At 35.8% G+C, this 21,459-nt stretch overlaps 1 protein-coding gene across 2 annotated transcripts in view; it reads left to right on the plus strand.

Annotated features, from left to right (window-relative positions):
• Positions 1-21,459, plus strand: part of LOC148942712 (NPC intracellular cholesterol transporter 1-like) — a 154,246-nt gene that overhangs the window by 25,279 nt on the left and 107,508 nt on the right. For both annotated transcript variants that reach the window (XM_089102813.1, XM_089102814.1), the window contains exons 4-6: positions 2,227-2,442; positions 18,465-18,621; positions 19,694-19,838. In XM_089102813.1, coding sequence (XP_088958939.1) covers positions 2,227-2,442; positions 18,465-18,621; positions 19,694-19,838 — 518 coding nt within the window. The remainder of the gene's footprint in view (positions 1-2,226; positions 2,443-18,464; positions 18,622-19,693; positions 19,839-21,459) is intronic.

The raw sequence follows: 21,459 nt of genomic DNA on the forward strand, positions 1-21,459 counted from the left end.
CCTGAGGGTTGTGGGGGAGTTTCCTCCTCAAAAACATATTTTCCACCTAGAAATCAACTACGCTGAACAAAATGGCTATCTCAAAATTTTTATTGGAAGTGTTCTGGGGAATGATGGTCGTGGGGGGAGGGGGGCTAGTTTCCCTCCAATCTTTTCGACTATTAAAAAGGGCACTAGAACTGTCAATTTCCTATCGAATGAGCCTCTTTTGAAGTTTCTACGTCAACCACTTCCACATGAAGTACCCAGCTCTAAAGGAAAAAAAATGATAAATAGTACATTGTGCCAACATCATTTTTATATGCCCTCGGGACATAACTTAAAACCCTTACCCCGAGGGTTATGGGGGAGTTTCCTCCTAAAAAAAAATTTTGTATCTGGAAATCAACTACGCTGAACAAAACGGGTATCTAAAAATTTTTTTGGATGTGTTTGGGGAACTGATAGGCATGGGGGAGGGGGGGGCTAGTTACCCTCCAATCACTTTCGACTATTAAAAAGGGCACTAGCCCTTTGAATTTCCAATTGAATGAGCCTTTTTTGAAGTTTCTACGACAACGCCTTCTATAAAAACCTTATATGGCCTCAGGGCATGACTTAAAACCCTTGCCCTGAGGGTAGGGGGGGAGTGTCCTTCTCAAAAACATATTTTCTATCTGGAAATCAACGAAGCAGAAAGAAATGGCTATCTCAAAATTTTAATTGGATGTGTTTGGGGGAATAATGGGCGTGGGGGGGCTAGTTGCCCTCCAATCACTTTCGAATATTACAAAGGGCAATAGCCCTTTGAATTACTAATTGAATGTGCCTGTTTTGAAGTTTCTACGACAACTCCTTCTATAAAACCTTAATATGCCCCCAGGGCATAAATTAAAACCCTTGCCCTGAGGATTGTGGGGGAGTGTCCTTCTCAAAAACATATTTTCTATCTGGAAATCAACTACGCTGAATGAAATGGTTATCGTATCAAAACAAATTTTGATTGGATGTGTTTGGGGGATGAATGGCGTGGGGGGGGGGGGGCTAGTTGCCCTCCGATCACTTTCGACTATTAAAAAGAAACCTAGAATTCTCGATTTCCAATCGAATGAGCCCCTTTTGAAGTCTCTACGACGACCCCTTCCATGTGAAGTACCCTGCTCTAAAGTAAAAAATAATATATGGTACACTGTGCCAACGTTATTCTTATATGCCCTCAGGGCATAACTTGAAACCCTTGCCCCGAGGGTTGTGGGGGAGTGTCCTCCTCAAAAAAATATTTTCTATCTGGAAATTAACTACGTTGAACAAAATAGCTATCTCAAAATTTCGATTGGATGTGTTTGGGGGAATGAGGGGCGGGGGGGGGGAGAGTTATCCTCCAATCATTTTTAACTATTAAAAAGGGCACTAGCCAGCCCAATTTCCAATCGAATGAGCCCTTTTCGAAGTTTTTACGACAACTCCTTCGATACGAAGTGCCTGTCGAAGAAAGAAGAAGAAGAAAAAAAAATTGTGGCCACATCGTTCTTTACTTAGGCAACGCTAGCGCTTCCTGTGATTATTCAGTGTTACCATTATTATTTAAGGTTATTTCTATTTACCAATATCTTAACATCAGCCTCAAGAACAAGTTTCATTTTTATTTTATTCTTAAAGAGAGAATTGCCAAGGAGACAGGAAGTACAAATAATTAACTTGTTGTTCAGGTGACCAGATAAACAGCATGGCATCGCAGATGTCACAAGCAGAGGCTTTACTGTCAAGATGTTCTATTTGCTACAGGAACATAAAACTAAACTGATGCTCTAGTACGTGTTGGCGCTACGATTAGAAATTCATTTCTAATTGTATCTACCATACTGTTAGAAATTAAGTCTTTCAGTAAGTCCTGTAATTCAGAAAAAAGGCCATAGTATATACTAACAAAAAGATGGTTGCGACGACGCGCAAATGCCACGAATCGGTGTGGGACCAAACACAAGAAATTCAAGCACTTACAAACACTATAAGTAGAAATACTTCAAAACGCATTGCAGTAAGCCAGTCTTTAAAAAACGCAAAAACAAAAAAAAACATAATTTTTTTTCCACTTTGAGCTTTACCACTCTTAATCCAGCACCTAAATTTTCGGTTTTGTTTCTTATTTTCAGTTATTATTCAATTCTTTATTATTATTTATGGTTATTTTTATTTACCTGTATTTTCAGTATTAGCCTGAAGAACCCGCTTTTTTTATTCTTACAGAGACAATTGCCAACCAGACTGGAAGTACAGACATATTAACTTGTTGTTCAGGCGACCAGATAAACGCTATGGCATCCCAGGTGTCACAAGCAGGGGCTTTACTGTCAAGATGTCCTAGCTGCTACAGGAACATGAAACTAAACTGGTGCTACATGACATGTTGGCCCTACCATAGCAAATTCCTAACAGTCAATTCTACAACCCAAAGTAACACTAGTAAGTATCTACAGCAGGAAGAATAGAGCCTCATAAAAATATCGTTGTAGTAATTGAATGCAATCTAAAATGTTCACATCTGAAGAACATTAAACCGAATCACTGATTTTGTTGTTGTTTTAAAGTCGATATTGGTTCTGATGAAAATATATTTAAAGTTGTGTATCATGGTTGGGATAAACTCACTAATTGGAATGGCGAGTATGCATGACCGTGTATCCATTGACATGGGAACCATCTTCGCAGCAACAACTTGAAAATTTTGATTCACTTTGATCTTTCCTGTGAATAAATAAAAAATCAAAAGTAAAGTAAAACACAAATTTGAAATTCAAAAAGAGTAGAAACTGACCCATATAACCCAAATTCAAGACGCACATCTGTTCTGAATAAAGACACCAAGCCTATGACAAACCAGAATTACAATGAATAATAAGGTCAAACTCAGAGTGAAATAACTATAGGAAAAAAGTAAGGGTGTGGAACGTTCTCGTAACCCCTCCCCCCCGCCCTTAAAGATTCAGCGCCATTTTCCATTCATTGAAGCCTAAGCAGGTACCTCTAAGTCATATCAGTTTCTGTTTGCTTACAAAATGTTTATGTAACTTGTCTATTTCACCGAGCTTAAGAGGTAGAGACCGAGGAAATCATCTGGGTTTCCAAAACTATAAGGATCAACGATCCGTATCAAGTCTTTCTTTTCGTCAATTGCCCCCCATTTCTAACCTAGTTTAAATTTCAATAATGCGGAACGCGATGTGTCTTTCTGTTTACTAGATGTGTCGAAGAGAACTTGTAAAAGTCCTGGAACTCACAATCAGTATCCATTACAGAGCAAGAGTGAGTGTCAGGAACCATTTACTAATCAAACAGTTAGTGGTAACGAACTGTAAGTAAGGTGTGACTCAGTTCATTAGTAATCGAAATTCTTGCAAACGGAACTTTGATATGAATAGATATATCAGAAGAATTCGCTTTCAAAAGCTATGAGACTGAGAAAATTGCCTGATTTTTGAAAGAGGGGGATCCACAAAAATTCAAGGAATCCAAACAAGAAAACTCAGGGGTAATTGTATCAAAATAATTGTTCTAGAATATTGGAAGAGGACTTATTGAAACGGAAATTAAAAGTTATAGTAGCCTTTTTAAGTGGCCAAAAAGATTGAAGGGCAACTAGCCTACTTCCGACGCCCCTTTTTTCCCAGACTTGTCAGATAAAGCTTTTATATAGTCTTTTTGTTTTGCATAGTTGAAAGGTTCAATAACTATGTCTTTGTGGTAACATGACCCCCCACAGCCCATGGGGAAAGGAATCTAAGGTATGAGATTTGCCCAATGTCTACGTATGGCATTTGCTATTGGGAAATATAAAGACATATTTAAAGGGATGGGAACTTTTCTGCTGGGGGTATTTTCTGTGGAAAGGGAATATTCTGGAGGTGAACCTCTACAGAATGATTTGAAAAATAATCAGAAATTAAAAGTCTTTTTTAACTGAAAGTATTCTAAGGAGAATTTTCGAGGTGGAATCGCCCGCAAGAAATTTTGCGGGGAGAATGTTCAACGAGGATGGAATTATCCAGGGGAATCCTCCGGAACTGAGGCTATTTTACGCGGTAGGGACTTTCAGGGGAGTAATTTTACATTGGGGGATAACAATCTCATGGAGGGGGAGCCGGATTTCCTGAAATTATTTGAAAAACAATCAGAAAATTAAATACAAAAAAGTTTTTTTCAACTGAAAGTAACAAGCAATATAAAAACTTAAAATAATGAGAAATTGTTCCATATGTGAGGATGGTTTCCCCCTCCTCAAAATCTTGCTCTTTATACTAAAGTTTTACTTTGCGTCCGAATTTTTTGAGAATGACTCCTTAAACACAAGGGCCGTGAAATTAGAATAAGAAACTATTTTAAAAGTATTAAAAACGTCAGCGTGAAGAGTGATAGATTGAAAAGGGGACAACCCCTCATATACAGAATAATTTCTGTTCGTTTTAAGTTTTAATGTTGCTCCTTACTTTCAGTTTAACAAACTTTTTTTTATTTCATCACCTTAAAGGGGCTTCATTAAAAAAAAAGTGGGAAACTAATTACTCCGTGCCACTATTAATTTAAAAATAATATCTCCACAAAAAAAGTTTTTCAAAGAAAAGTAAAGAGCCATATTAAAATTTAACAAAAACAGAAAAGAAGTCTGAAACTACTGAAACTTAAAAATAACCCGAAATTGCTATAAAAGAATCCCAAAAGCGAACGGATGATAAAATGAATATAATCAAACATGAAGATAACAAATTCCGGTATAGATAAAAAAAAATAAATCCTAAAACCAGTGCATATTAAAAGTGCATAGGCTTACTCAAGTAAAACTTGAAATGAACAGAGATTACTAACGAAAAGGATTTTGGCTGCTCCCCCCTCCCCCATAGGCGTAAATATTCTGAATTATATTCCTTCATTTGTTTTTCATTGAAAGCTATTTGTATTTCGAACATTGTATTTAATTTTTCAGAACATTGACAAAAAGTGAAAAATAAGGTAAAATCACTATAACGATCAAGATGACTTGAAAGGTCTTATGAAAATCAACTGAAGGGTATTATATTGTAAAGTTATATTAGTTTCTGGAAATCTCTGCAATTCAAGGTTCAAGATTTTATTTAACAGTATTTATTTTCAATGTTATATTTAAAAGTTGCTATTTAAATTCGTTTGGATTTAAGTCAAGCACAAATAAAGAAATGGAATTTAGAAAGTTAGCAGTTATGGGTAGAGTAGCGTAGAAGCTTAAGTCCTGTTTGTAGTAATTTATGTTCGTTTTAAGTTTGAATTTAGTATTCATTTCTAATTTCTTTTCGTTTTAGGATTTACTTTCATCTATTTCAATATCTGTTATTTTTATGGTAGAAGTGGTTATTCATTTTAATTTCTGTTCGTTTTGGGTTTCATTTCTTCTTTAATAGTCATTTCTGGTCATTTAAGCTTCAGTTATTACAGTACTTTATTTCTGCTCGTCCAAAGTCGTAGTAACCATTAGTCGTATTCGTAAGTAGTCGAAGTTATAATTGCTCGTGGTCGCAGGTAGTTGTAGTCGCAAGTAGTCACAAACAGTCGCAGTCTCAAGTAGTCACAGTCACAAGCAGTCACAGTCACAAGTAATCACAGTTAAAGTCCCAGTAGTAGTAGTAACCCTGACAGTTTCAAGCCAATGCTTTTATCTGTTCCTAAGAAATTGGAGATACGCCCTCTTGATAACTTGCATACACATAATTTCTTCTGTTTTTGAATCAACATTTTCCTCAACACTTCCTGAAGTGTCATCTAATGCATTTAGCCCATTTGGACACACCCAGGACTAAACATTTCCTCTTTCCCAATAGTAAATCCTATAAATGTAAAAAATACTCAAATTGCATATTTTATAATCCTTGTCCTGAGGGTTGTGTTGGGTTATATGACTCCCAGAGGCAGGGCTACTGGACCTTTTGATTATATTGAACAATGTAGCCTTCCCAAAAACTTGATCAGTGTTGAGAGGGGGCCTTTAAAAGGAGTGAGGGTTTTTTAAAAAGGGGGAGGGAGCTGACCGCCCTAACATCGCTTTTCAACATCCCCCTCAATGTGGCCTACAAGTTTCATCCTAATCTCCTTTGCTATTCCTGGGATGGTGCTGATACACCCTTCTGGTAATCAGTATGCACATAATGTGTATTATAGTGGTAAGCTACAAATATCGGGGTTGTAAATATCCTATTTATAGTATACCCTACCCCAGGGTATGATAACGGGATCGAGTGGTAAAATGGCAACTTTCTAAGGCCAAGTGTACCCGCCCTGGGTTACCACTAAAAATCTCTAACTCTCTCCTTGGAGATACGAACCCCCCTGTCAATATAATAATGACGGTATCTCGTAACTCTGTTCCTACCCTCCCGGGGTTCCGGGAAAGTTAGTACACAGTTTGTAGAAAATACCTTACTTGTATTCTTCCAAACGGATACATATAACAACACAAATATGCTTCCCCAAACGGAGCCTAAATACAGACTAACTCAAAATAATAATCTGTACAGCACTGTTCATAGCAGTGAACCTTCGCTTGGCCCAGCCAATCCTCTCAATCCCCATTCAAAACCCATTCTACTTTTTCTTACCTTTACCTTTCAATGGCTCAGACCAGGAAGTCCAAAATAGAATTAAGTTCAAAGCTTACTTATTGCAAAAAAAACTAACTTAGCAACCAGAATTCAACTAAGGATTAAAAATTATCTTGTAGGCAAACGTAATTACAGAAAAGAAAATGGTTCATTTATCTGGAAAGAAAAGAAATAGGGGTGGAACCCCAACAATGTGTTTTATCTTGTTCAGAAACTCCCTCAACATTTCCTGAATGTTTGACCTTGATCTTCCAAGCCTTCTTGAAGACCCTAGATCAAACCATCCTCCTTTACCAATAAAAAATTCTATATGTAAACAATTGGTAGCTTGCATAACTTGCAGTTGCTGTCCTTTTCCCAGATGCAGTGGGGACGGGGAGTCTTTTCATCCCCTGAGGCATGGCTAATAAACCTTTCAACTATATTGAATATAAGGGTCGTCTCAAAATTTTTACGGGATGTATTTGGGGTAAGGGTAGCTAAAAGGGCGTGGGGGGGGGCTAGTTGCCCTATGATTACTTTTGACTCTTAAAAAGGGCATTATAACTTTCAACTTCGAATCGAATTAGCCCACTCTGAAATTTCTACGACCAATTCTTCCTTGTGATGTGGCTCTAGAAAAAAAAAATAAGTAACACATTGAACACTTATCGCATTTTACTACAGGCAACGGTATGGTGTTGGTTCTGATAGAAAATGATTTCTGAAGACAATTTTTAGACAAAATATGTTGCCATTCCGCAGTATTTTGTCAAAAACTGTATGGTTTTACAGAACTTCTCATTAGTTTTAGATGAACTGGTTGCTAATATTTTTCGTCTGGTGATAATCTGATCTACCTCCTCCACAATTGTGGGTGCTCTTGCAGGAAGTGATCTAAAATGGTCCTTTGTAGTGGCTCATTGCCTCTTATTTTCTTATAAAAGACACAAGAACTAAAATTATCCTTTTGAACTCGACTCAAAATGGAAAATTTTACATATTTAAAATCACCATAAATCAGTTGCAGTGATCAGCAAGAAGGTAAAATTTTTATTTAATATTATACAAGCTCTGTTGCAGTTTTTGGTTGTCCTTTTGGAGTTATTTTCTTGGCTAAAACCCGAAAGTCTTTATTATTCAGTTTTAGCATCATCTCTTGCGAGTTCTTAAAATGATCTACCAGCAACATCTATAACTTCTCTCTTAAGGTGCATCGACAGTTGCCGCACAGGTGGAGAATTGCCCGTCTGTGATTAAACAAGCAGAAAAGGGCTGATTACCTGTCGCCAGTGCCGGTGTACCTGCCAGAAGCTATCTCCTGGAAATTGCGGGGAATATGTGAGCAGGTATCACAGCGTTCCTTGACGTATTCACAGGAACTCACTCAAGTTATATCATATAACATTCGAAGTGTGCGGATGTTTGAGTTATCCATTCAGAAGTGTGCGGTAAAGACAACTTGGATCATAATTATTAACGTTGGCTTCTGTGGTATGGACTATTTGCATGCTTTTTGGACTGATTTAACATTGTTCGTTTGGATTATCTTACTTAGCGGCAGGAATAAAAACCAATGAGTTAAACTATGAATGTCAATCCGCTACTTACGTCTATTTGCGTGTGCTGAGTTTTCTGCGAGTGAATATCCGGGCCGGAAATGAGAATGACTCTGTTGCTAAACATACCGTTTGATTTTTTTTATGAGAATGATACAAAGAGTACAAAACTGAAGCTTAGGTCTTCCGCCTATCTTAAATAAACCTCAAGGGGACATGAAGATGATCTGGCCTCTCCTAGAATATAAGTAATATGCTCGAATTGTTTTGAAAATGCGAAAATTAACGTGTCGACCTGCACACCTTTGTGATCATCTCTCTAATGGAAGTCCCGTTAATCCCTGCACCACCTTACTTGAAAGATGCCTCTAAACTAATATAAATGGATACTACGCTAGACTGTTTGTGATAAGGTGACATCCCATGATCTTAATTTTCCATCCCAACCGAGCCACAGCCCCCATCCGTCATAAAATCTAATGACAGTTATGTTTTTGAATTTTCTGTCTGATTTAAATGACCTGCCTAAACGAAAGCAAGCAATTGACCAAGTTTGAGGACACGAAACTATGGGAAGTATCAATCCCTCTAGCCATAAACTGTTTGTTCGTATTGACAAGATTGCTGCGGAAAAATGTTGTGACACAATTCCTGACGTACTGAAGAACTGTGAGGTCAAGTTAAGTGAACAGAAATATCACGGGATACTGAAAGGTATATAGGAAAGCTTTGATCTTGATATGTTTAAGGACTGCTACGGTGGGATTGATATGGAGCGGCTAAAAGAATCGACAGCTTTAAAAATGAATTTTGTAGATGGTATCGCACTCTCAACTGCTCTGAGACTCGTTGTTTCTACCAATGTCAGTCTCCTAATCACATAAAATGTAACTTTGATAGGTCCGTGCACTGTTCTCGTGGTACTGGGCTGCACAAATCCTCCAGCATTTTCCCCTGTCAAATAGTGAATCCGAAATGCACCGACTGTGGTGGTCCCATGTGTCCTTTAATCTCAAGTGTCGAATCCTTCGTTAAGTTCTGTCCAAGAAGAATAACGACCCTAAATGATTGAATCAAAAGACACAAGTTTATGATGCTTTAACATTCATGGGGCAAAAGATGAGGACCGCAATGTTAAACAGAAAATGTCAAACTATGACATTTTATTTCTTTAAGAGGATCTTCTCCCTGCTGTCAGTGCCAGTTCGTTGCGATGGAGCAGTGAGCATTATGTCCTCACTACCAACGCCCGGTACATGAGAGGGACGCCCTTTAGTGGTCTAGCTTGGCTAGTTGAGCGAAGTTTCTTGGATCTTTCGCCTTTCCTCTATAAATTTAGAAACAATTACATTGCAATAAAAAATTGGGGGATTGTGTGCTCGTCAATGTATACCTGCCATGTGACCTAAAACGCTTTGCCTTCCTCCTTCAATTTTCCTACGTGTGCTTCTCTGTGAATAATATCATAAAACACATAGAGAAATGTCATTATAAATGGATATTTATCGGCGATTTTAACTGTGATGTGCTCAAGGAGTCCACACTTACTGGCCTAATCTTAGATTCCCTGCCAATTAATTATCGAATCGTGGAAAAGGACCTTAAATGCGATTACATTGTGGGATTTTCCTTTTTCTAGGGCCAGAAACTAAGTCTGGTTGTTACCTTAAGCAGACTTTGGGTAACTTGCAGTCCTTAATTCTCTTCTTTAGCGTATCGATTTGAATCTATAAAGTTATTTTACATGAAGCTCTAAGGGAACAACCAATTTGTTTGGTAGCGTTAAATGAGATAATTTGGTTCTTTCGTAATCAAAATTCTGCGACAACTTGATTTTATTTTTAACTTTGATAAAAAAAAAGGAGAAAACGTTGTAATACGTCTTGTTATAGAAAAAAACCTTCTTAATGGTTCTCTTCAGATTTGATTAATCAAATATGGTGCGTGTCTGCCGTTCCAAGTAGGATGTTTCTATAGTCCAAGCGTCGTCACCGATAAAAAAAAAGAGTTTATAGTAAACTTTAGTACTAGAGAACAAATCTAATAGAATACAATTAGATAGTTTGTTAAGGCTCGAGTCTGTGTTATTATAATCTTTTAGTCCTAATTATCAAATCAGGTAAATTCTACTATTTGGTTAGAGATGGGGTCACTACTATTACGAGTTTTATTTGATTAGTCAAGGTATTTCAAATAGTATGCAAAAAAGTAATTTAAAGGCTTCTAAAATGAGCTAAAAACTTGGAATAACCACAGCCCTGGAAGGTAGCCACAGCCTTCTGTTGTTGTCTGAATATATTTTCATACATTATCTAAATCATAGAAATTAAGTCGTGGTAACTATACCACTCCATTGATATTACAACGATACTACGTTGTACGATACTGTAACATAACTACAAAGTAAAATCTTACAAGAATCTTGAGTTATTTACAAGGGTGATCATAGCCTTCTGCTGTGACCAGAATATCTCCTAATCAATCAGAATAAATCCAAAAACTATTTTAAATTATCCGACAGACTCAACGCTCTGATAAACGAAATGGGTACGTTCCCAAAAGGGAAGATACAGCTGTGACAAGTTAACCCCCAACACAGAGCAGATCTCGTAAGGCTGGGTGTGTAAATAATGGGACATGCACAAAACGAAACTTCTCGTCATAGTAATAATAATAATAATAGCAAAATTAACTTAATCAATAAAAAAAACAATAACAACAAAAACTTAGAAAACAGGGAATAAAAGAAAAGAAATGCTGGACAGGAAAGAAATGCTGAGCAGGAAAGAAATTCTGGGCAATAGGGGCATGGTAGGCCCTCCCACCGTGGATCCGTAACAAAACACACAAAGAAAAATCTCATTAATTTTAAAAATTCCATCATTAAAGGTAAACAAACAAACATAAAAAAACATCTTTAATAATTGTATTTTTAAATACTGCTAAGATTTTTGGGATTGACCTATCTGAGTTTTATCATTTAGCTTATATTTATTTTCAATGAATAGCATTAGGTACCTAAGTGAAAACCTTGACCTTTCACATCTTACAAAAGGAATTCAGTATAATCCCGCCCACCGACGAGCCGAATGAGGGGGCAAAATCAACAGAGATTTATTATGAAAATTTTTCTTAGGATTTTGAGTTTGAAAATGCTATAAGGAAATATTTACATCACGTATACGTTTTAAATCTGACAAATTTAGGAAAAGGAACATCGTTTTCGTTTCAGATGTATTTTCAAGTTTTGATTGTTGATGTAAAAAATTTCCAAATATTCTTACTGCCCTGTTTTGTATTATCTGTAATTGTTTTAAATATGTCCAAAAGGTATTAAGATAAACAGTTGAGCAGTAATTCAAGTACGAAGCAATTAAAGAGTGGTAAATTATTTTTAGTATGGAAAATGGAAAAATATTTTTTACACGGTACATCGATCCAATATTTTGAGCAAGTTTAACCCTTAAATGATCAATGTCATTACAAAAAGACGACAATGGATCAAGAAAAACTCCTAAATAACGATATGACTGAACCCTACAAATTTTATTCCCATCAACCCGAAGCTACTGACAAGAAATCAATTGAGTATCGTGTTTTGAAAGACCTAATACCATAAATTCAGTTTTAGTAAATTTGGTACTAGATTATTTGAAGCAAACTATAGACTAACTGAAGTAACAGTTACAATCAAATTTTCAATTGATCTAGTTGGATCACTCGCTTTAACAGATATAGCTGTGTCATCTGCAAATAGAATAACAAGACTAATATTCTCCTGCACACTTTGCGGAAGATCATTAATATAAATCAAAAATAAGAGCGGACCTAATACTGAACCTTGAGGGAAAAATTTCATGGTTTAATGTGTGAGATGCTTTCTTAACATCGTAGAAAACAGTAGCCACATGGAAATCATTATCTAAACAATCATTTAATTATGATAAAAGAGCTGCAACTACATGTTGTGTCAAATGGCTTGCCCTAAATCCAAACTGGTATTTGGTAAAAAGAAATTATCTTGTCCAAATAATTAGAAATCCTTTCTTTTAAAATTTTCTCAAACACTCTAGGTAAAGGCAATAAAATTGCAACGGGACGATACTTATTTACTTCAGATTTATCACCTTTTTTATGTCCGAAATTACCCGGGCAATTTTCCATCTACTAAGAAACATACCTGAACTGATACATAAATTAAAAATATGAATAAGTGGTTCAAAAACCACTCCAGTTGTTCAAAAAACCTTATGGAATTCTGCAAAACTAACTGGAGCCAGAAAAATGCTCGTACCTTCAGAGGGAGGGAAATAATGTTTATGCATCCTGCGAGAAGAAAAATCCATATCCGCCGAAAGGATAGATGTTCCAACGCCAATAAAAATAATCGCTAAACATTCTATCAACAGCTTGCGGTCCTCCAACTTCTTCACTATTTATGTCGTATTGTACCTTGGGGTGTGACAACTATCAATTTTGTTCAGTTTAATCCTTGATCAAAGTCCAAGTTTTCAAGGGAGAATGAGAATTAAGAAATGAATCTATATAATAGACTCTTTCAGTTTCTCTAAGAGTCTTTACCAACAGGTTTTTATAATTTTTAAAATGTATAGTGTTTATTTCTGTAGGATACTGCATTTTGATTTTATATAAATGGTTTTTTTCATTAATCAACATCAAAAGAACCTGATTCACCCAAGGTCTTCTTGGCGGATTTCTCTTTCCAATTAGAATTCTGTACGGACAAAATTGATCAAGTTTTTCAGTCAATATATCATAAAACTTATCTAAGGATTGATTTGGATTCTTTTCATTAATTACTAGACTCCACTCAACGTCACCAAGCCCTCTTGATAAATTTAACAAATTTTTATGCGAAAAGTCTCGACGCTTTGTTTGACTTTTTTGATTATACAGGATATAAAGCAGAAAATCAGCTGTAATTATGCAGTCATCAGATGAATCATCAGGAATGACAAATGTATCTACGGCGCGAGCTGGTATGAAATTTTTAACCAAAACACCAAGGCTACTTTTGTCTACTTCGACCGACATGAAAGAATTGATCATCTCCAGCATGAATACTTTCAATTGGAAATTCGTCTAAAAAAGTTTCACATAGGCCTAAAATATCCGTATTAGATGCTGATAAAAAAGTTTCAATCGTATCTTGTGCAGTCTTCCAGCCCCGACAATTCCAAACGATATCCTCCTTGTATTAACATTATTCTTTGCGAAATCACTCAAAAATAAATATTGATATTTTAGAATGTCAAATATATCGCAATTATCTTCATTATCATTAGCTACAATATTTTGGAAAACTGAAAGAAACAAAAGAGAATCACGCTCAAATTCATTTAACCTTGATTATGGAATTCCACCATTTCCTCTATCCATTATCAAATATTACCCTCACGTCAAGGACAACCATACCACGCCCCATCAGCCCAGAAAACCAACAAAAGAAAAAAAAAAGGTAACACACATAGGAACAGAATTGAAAAGAAAAGAAAGATGTATTCATTCCATGTTGATTTCTTTCATTACTGCTAATCGGAAAGACCTCTGTGCGGGTCTAAATAATCAAACAAAAACAAAAAGTTAAGCAATAAAAGAAAAATAAATAAGAATGTATAAGAAGGCATATAAACAATAAATAAATGCAAACAAACAAGCTAAGTTAAACAAGATTAAAAATTACATACTTAGCTCCAACTATCATATGTAATTATTTTATGCCACAGAAGCATCCACTCCTAAACTTTGATGTGGTTCTCCTCGGACTCTCGAAAAGTCGTCGATCTCTGGTATATATTCACTAAATGAGTATTTTATAATCGATTCTTCAGGTCTTTTCACAAACAAATGTATTTTATGAGTTTCGGCTTGAACATTGTCACTAATAAATAAGTTCGAATTGTTTCCATGGAATGTCTTACCCTTAAGCTTACTAGCATTTTTTATCATCGCTAAATTACATTTACATTCTTTCCAATTTTCATTTCAGAATTATTCATCTTTATTTTTAAGTTGCGAACGGTCTTTTTCCAGATTATCGACCCTTGCCGTAAGACCTCCTAATTGATTGTAGATATTGTCTAGTTTTTTACCATTTTCTTATATGGCATCCAGAATTTGCTTAAAGTCTGATAATTCTTGTTTTGAGTTAGAGCTATCCTCTGAGGTGTCTAATATGCTCATATCTTCTTGTCTAAGGTTTTTCCTTTGCTGTCCCATTATGAACTAATAGACTTGATAGATATCCAACTACCCTTGAAATAATATTTTCAAGTTAATTTTCACAGAGGTCTTGAATGCGTCTTACTCTGACAAGAGCATTGAATGAACTGACTGAATGAGTTAAAAAGGTTATTTACTAAAGTTTCTTTCTAATCTACTTTCCTCGTAAGACAAGAATCCTGATTTCTCTCCGATCCATACCTTTTTTTCAATTTGGTACTTAATTTTGATTCGCTTAGCGAGTTTTCTGTCCCGTCGTTTCAGCCAATCCTCAACTTTCTGTTAAAATAGGTAGTTTTTCCCGGTATTTGGGCCTTGACTCTAAAAACTTGCAATGTCCTAACATCTTATGATATTTAATTTAGTCATTTACAAAACTGGTCTGAATTGGGTCTTTATCTATTTATAATGGGTTCAAAATGTAGTTCAATGCTCAAAACAATGAAACTTCACATGAAAATTTACGATTAGGTAATTTGTGATGACCAATATACAAAGTGAAGGTATTTTCAAGTTTAGGCTAATTTGAAATAGTAAACTTATTTCTGATGTAATGGAGCAAAGGGGATTCCAACTTTTACTGAAATTAAGTTACTAAAGTTAAACAAAATGAGGCTTTCTTACAACATTCACAATAGCGGAGCTTTTTCAAACAATGATCACTGCATTTGCTCTACTGCTATGACTTGTTCACCAGTCCATGTAGATGAAGATGAGAACGATTATGGCATTTAACCATAGCCATTACCCTCTTAGTGAATCAGACTAGCAGAAATTGTGAAGGTGCTAGAGCAAAAAATAGTATTACTAAAGGGCTGGTCGAAAGATAATTAAGTTTTATATATTATTAATCTAGTTCGACTCCTGACTAATGTCCTAGTCCTATTCTACCGACTTTGTGCTGGTACTGTCTCATCTCTAGCTCGTTTGGATTTGAACATTTATTATTACCATCTCGTTGAATACTTGAAAATTGCTGAAGAAGCAACTGTCTCTCTAATCCAAGTGCGTCCTAATATCCGTAGCTCTATCTGGGTGGAAGATTCTGAATTAGAAGTCGTGAAGAACCGTGCTAAATTGTGGCCGATGATTTGGATCGCCTGCTCTCGATCAAAGAGAGGACATAAGTTAAATTTGGAACAAAGGTCTAAGCTGCTTTTTAAACGTTATTAACGCAGCAAATGCCTTTCACTGCGTAAATACTGTTTAAAACACCGAAAATGTTATTCATGGTGTAAAGCAACTTAAATAAAAAAAAAGTATGGACTCTGATGGCATTTGTGTGAACTACTTAAATTTAGAGTCATTTGCTTTTATTTCACATTTACATTATTTCGGATAGGTTTTTCATCTGATTAATACTACCTATTAATCAGAGCAGATTCAAGGACAAAACAAAATCCTGAAAAAATTGATATCAGCTTATTTTTGAATAGTTACAAAACATAAAACCAAATGTAAAAGGATTACGAGATAACAGTAATTGACTTTGAACCGCATATCAAATGATAAATATTTCAAAAGGATGAAATTACTAATGGTAAAATAATTTAACTTATCGATTCTAGGGATTTGAAAGGTCAAATATTTTAATCAGGCAAAATAAATCATTCGAGTGATTTTACATTTGGTTGTATTAAATGAAAGAGAGGATCAAAACTATATTTTCTTAGTTTACAAGAAGAATATAAAACCAGGGGAACATTGTGAACATGCCGTGAGAAGTTTTCAGTACCTTGGACTAATGAACCATTTCTTCAATATGTCATCACTGACTTATACATCTAACTAGTGATCAAGGGGTCGTTGGTTTGAATGGTGTCATTTACTGATTCTGTACCATATTCGTGTTGTGGTTATAGATTCTATAGCAAGATATTTTGTGCCTGGAAAAGATGCCCGAGACAACCCTCCCTTAAAACTATTTTCCTGGATCAATCACATACCCTAGAAAACTTGATCCCCCAAAACATTCGGCCCATAAGGACTCATCCCCATGTAAAATCTCCGTTGAAAACTCTCACCAGCAAAAGTTACCCTTAAAAAACATTCCAGGAAAGCTTATTGATGGAAATTTTGCCCTCAAGAAATGAAAGAAATTGCTTTAAAAAATTTGCCTTAACTTATTCCTGATCAACTTGCTGCAATAAACTTGACCACCATACCTTGCCTCCTATAAGATTAGGGTACACATTCCGCACCTTCCTTCTCTATGGGCATTCTTGCTTAGAATCCATGGAATGAGCCCCCCCCCCCAGTGAGGTGTAACTAGGGTTTTCAGTGTCCGGGAACAATGTAAGTTTTTGCCTCCCCGAATAATAGTGAAAGTAAGTAAAAGTAAAGTAAGTAAAGTAAGTAATACGGCACTAGACCCTTAAGGTCCAAACCGGTAGTCGTGATCTCCGTTTTGTGGCTATTCAGCCAGGAATGCAATGGGGGGCTGGGGGCCAGCCATCCTGTGCTTTTGTACACCCTTCGTGCTAACCTTCCCCAGATTTCTCCAGGTACCCATTTAGAGCTGGGTCGACTATGGCTAAGCTTACAGAGTCATACCACTGACCCGCGTCCCAAACCAGGTAACTGGCCACGCCAGGGATCGAACTCGAACCCGTGACAAAGAACTCTCAACCCCGAATAATAATATTGACGAAAAAACCCAAATTGGTACCCCTTTAGAGGCTGTGCTTTGGGCTGCCGTCCCCCATGCTTTCTAGCTTCATCACTGGTCTACCAGGTTCCTACGACACCCCCTGCATATGAAATGACCTCAGAAAAAAAGAGTACATGAAACACGTTTTGATTTTTCCTTAATCTGGAATGCTCAAAAATTATTGCTGTCCTTTTCTTTGTATCAACTGTCTTAACGTTTCGTTTTTCAGTTGAAAGTAAAAAGTAACACAGATCCAAAACATTAATTAAAATCGTTCCGTATATGAGGGATTCCTTTTCCTTGATCCCTTACTATTAACATTAGAGCTTTTTCTTCTGCCCCTGTTGATTTGAGAACAACTGCTCCAAGTGCAATTGGAATGACATTGAATTATTTTTGACAATACCTCAAGAATGTACAATACCTCAAGAATGACAATACCTGTCAAATTCCTATTGGTTACATTTTTGCACTAATAACCCTTAGATAAGGACGCCTTTTATAACCCTTAGATAGGGAGGACCTTTTGATACGGAATGATTTTTTTTCAAGTTTTAATAACCCGCTTGGACTCAGGTCCATACACAGACGGGGGGCTAGGGGGTTTTGACCCCCCCCCCCCCCAAAAAAAAAGTTTGCCTGATTCGTCAAAACGTAACAAAAATGGATACACATTTTGTATACGTTTCTTATGTTTTTTTGTGTACCCCTCCCCCCAATTTTTTTAGTAAACCCCCCTCCTAAAAAAGTCCTGGGTACGGCCTTGCTTGGGTTTGAATTGTTAAATCACTTATTCAACAACAGAACAGTAGATTATTATTGCCCAAAGAATTACCTTGGCTATTTTATGTTGGAAACGCATTAAAAAATAAAGATATCGAGTATGAAGCACGATTTTGAAAATCTGTGTTAATTTTGTCTCTGAATTGGGATAACTGGAAAACTTTTTACTGAAAACAGTACAATATTATAAAAATTCAAACCTTCTGCTTGCTATAAATTAATGAAAACAGCTCTTTGATATAGAAGGTGGCATAATCATGTCTGTTATGGTGCATAAAATATTTTGTATAGTTCAGTCTGTATAATTGTAATTGAACCCAAGAACTTTCATGTTGTGGGGGTGTTTTCCTCATTATATAGGATATAAAATAGGTTTAATACATGTGAATTTATATGTTCTGTCTTTTTTTTTCTATTGTATAAGCCCGAGGTACTCTGTATCATAAAGATTTACTCTTTGCTCGGCAACTTCAAAGTTATCTAGAGCTTGAAGAACTTTCAGTGGATCTATGAACTTTAAAAATATATAGATGTTTAATATATTATATTGGATACAGAATTATGATTTGTATATAATAATTTATGTGTTTGGTCCTCGGAACCTTCTATATTCTTCAAAGGTTGTCTAATATCGTTTAATTTTCTTAGGTGGCGACACTCTAATTGATAAATTAGACTATTACGTTCATGACGACTATGCCGTCGGAATGTATGACTCCTGCAAAGATGTCGTTTTCCCAATGTCAAATTCCAAAGCTATATATCTCATGTGTATGCCCTGGGCTAGCTTATGTGATCCTTACAGGTTGGTGCTTTTCAAAACTTCTGCTGTAAGCGAATTACAAATATAAATATCGAGCCGGATGCCAAAAAAAAAATTGAATTCATGACTCCAGCAAATGGGAATTAGACCAAGCATATTAAATTGATGATTTCACGGGGTTAGGCAGATGCTTAGGTTCTACTTCGACAAAAACTCATCATACAAATAAAAACAATAAGATTCACAAATATTTCTTCATGGCTAAAATTCTACCTCTGGCCCATTATGGTTGCGAGTAGTGGGGTATAGCTATAGTGAAATAACTAGAATATTGGCAGATTATTTATTTTAAAAGATATTTAAACCTCCAAAATAATTTCAGCTATTTCATCCTTAAATATGATCCAGGCCTATCAGATCTGAACCATTTGAGGGTCATAAAAGTGATTAAATTTGAGGTACAGGGATATTTTTTCAAAATAACCGCCTGTCAAAGGTAAACTATACAGAGATATTGATGTTTAATAAAAAGGCAGCATGGCCAAGACATGTTAATTCCCTACTAGATAATGACGGTCTGCTATAAGCATGGAATTAGGGCTTGGATCATCTAGATAAACCTGAAGATTTCCTCAGTAAGTGTGTATCGCACCTCCATGACCAAAAGATATTAAGAGTTTATGATGGGAATGGCTTGAGAGGTAAGTGTGTCTACGCTCTCTGAGAAGCTCTGGGATAGGGTTGGCCATTTTCTGAATAAATATCAAAGAATGGTTAACTTAAAGAGTAAATTTTTTCCGGGTATATTCCACTTTTCCCACGTTTTTCGAGGCATACTTCTAGAGACCTTATTTTTGAGTTGGGTTGTCTTAAAGAGAATGGCGTGGAGTTCCGGAAGGTAGTGACCTTTTTTTTTAGTTTTATTGTTAATCTTATTTTTCTAGTCTTTTTAGTATATATGACCACTGACTTTTGAAGTACACATGTGTATGCATGTATGTATCGTTAAGGTCACACGTCAAGGTTGTACCTGAAATTAAAAAAATTCTAAGATGATTATCAAAAACTGTCTTGGTTCTGATAGACAAATAATCTTAGCCCTTTTTTCTTTTAGGTTACTGCAATCTCTTGGGCTTACAGAACTAAGTCCATTCGTGCCATTTGATATTATATACCGAGTTTTAAAAACTAATGATTTGAAACCATTTGGCATCGAAGAATTCAACCCAACACTGATTCCCTGCAACGAGCCAATAAGTGTAAGAAAATCGAATAATTATATGGATTCTAGTCTGTTATGACAACTGAAGAATTTTTTCCTTTGCCAGAGGGAAAATGAAAACTGACGCGTCAGCATACAATTTCTTTATGTTGTCGAAACGAATCTACTATGTTAAAGGTAGAAAAAAGGTAAAGAATGTGGCACTGGACTTTGCAGTCACTACCGGCGGTGCTAATGTCTGTTTCATGGCCGTTCTGCCAGGAAAAACAATTGGGGGCTGGGGCCAGCCATCTTTCTCTTTCGCACCTCCTTCCTGTTTAACATTTCCAGATTTTCTCAGGTACACGTTAGAGCCGGGTCGACTCTGGCTGAACTTACAGAGTCAAGTCACTGACCCATGTTTCTAACCAAATAACCAGTGACACCAGGAAAGAAAGCAACGTACTCACCGAAAAAGAATTTAAAGTAGAGCGCGCTAACCTTTTGGCTAGGTGGCTAGCTATCTAACCCTATGCTGTTGATAGAAATATGAATCAAGCCCACGTTCTCTGTTCTTTCGACAGGCTACAAGAAACGAGCAAGGCTATCCTCATAGTTTGTGTCTTGGCCATTTTGATTTTTGTCATTGCTACATATCATTTTAAGTATGATGAAAATAAGATTAGGAATCGATAGAATATGAAATAATTTACTCTTTGTTTCTTACTTGAGAACGAAGCAGATCTGAAAGTAACTTGTTGTGCTTTTGTATTATTCACAATATTGTTGATTTCATAGTTAATGAAGAGTCTAAAGTAGTAATTTACATAAATTCCATCAACATGAATTTATTTCAGATAAAATAAAGGATGAATTTTCACGTAGACACTCTCTTGTGTCTGCTTTTGTAAAATAGCTGGGGTCAAACTTCACACTCTTTTATTTTAACAGAATCAAGTTCAATAATGTGAACCCTTTTGTCAACGAAGCTATGAACGAGTAAAAGGAAAAACAGATTCAGTACCAAAGATGTAAAGGTTACTAAGAATCATAGACTATAAAATCTGCGACTGATGGTGAAACTCATAGAAAACTCAAGGGAAAAATGTAATTTTACATAAAAAAAAAATCTTTGCTCGAATTTAAGGCTGATAAAATCCATTTTAAAGAAGGGTCGGGAAACTTTTTTAATCATTATTCCAAAATATTTTTGTGTAAGTTGATATTACTCTATGGCGAAGAGCAAGAAACAGCCAAATCATCTCTTTTTAGCATATTTCATATTATAGCCCCTAACGACAATTTTTAAAAGAAAACAATAACTAAACATTTAATTTAGACATCATTTATTTAATTTATGAATGTAAAACCTAGTACTAGTAATACATAACGATAATAATAGTAATATAAGTAATATATATAACAAATTGAAACCTATTGGGGTACCATTGAGGGTTGACATTTTCGGGTACTGCGACACATTATAATAATGATAACGGTGGTACAAGCATAGATTAGATTTGAACAATTAGGAAAAAGGAATTAGGAAGAATGAAAACATTCTTCCTTCAAGTTTATGAGAAATGATGTTGTTTTATGTTTCTTTACGATTGCTACAAATTTAGGACTTTTTGATGTAAGAGTGATTCAAATACAGTCTTCAGCGTTTAATCGCTTTC

This window comes from Artemia sp. Qi Xiang Cuo, chromosome 16 (genome assembly GCF_049724085.1).
Source record: "Artemia sp. Qi Xiang Cuo chromosome 16, ASM4972408v1, whole genome shotgun sequence".
Lineage (NCBI taxonomy): Eukaryota > Metazoa > Arthropoda > Branchiopoda > Anostraca > Artemiidae > Artemia > Artemia sp. Qi Xiang Cuo.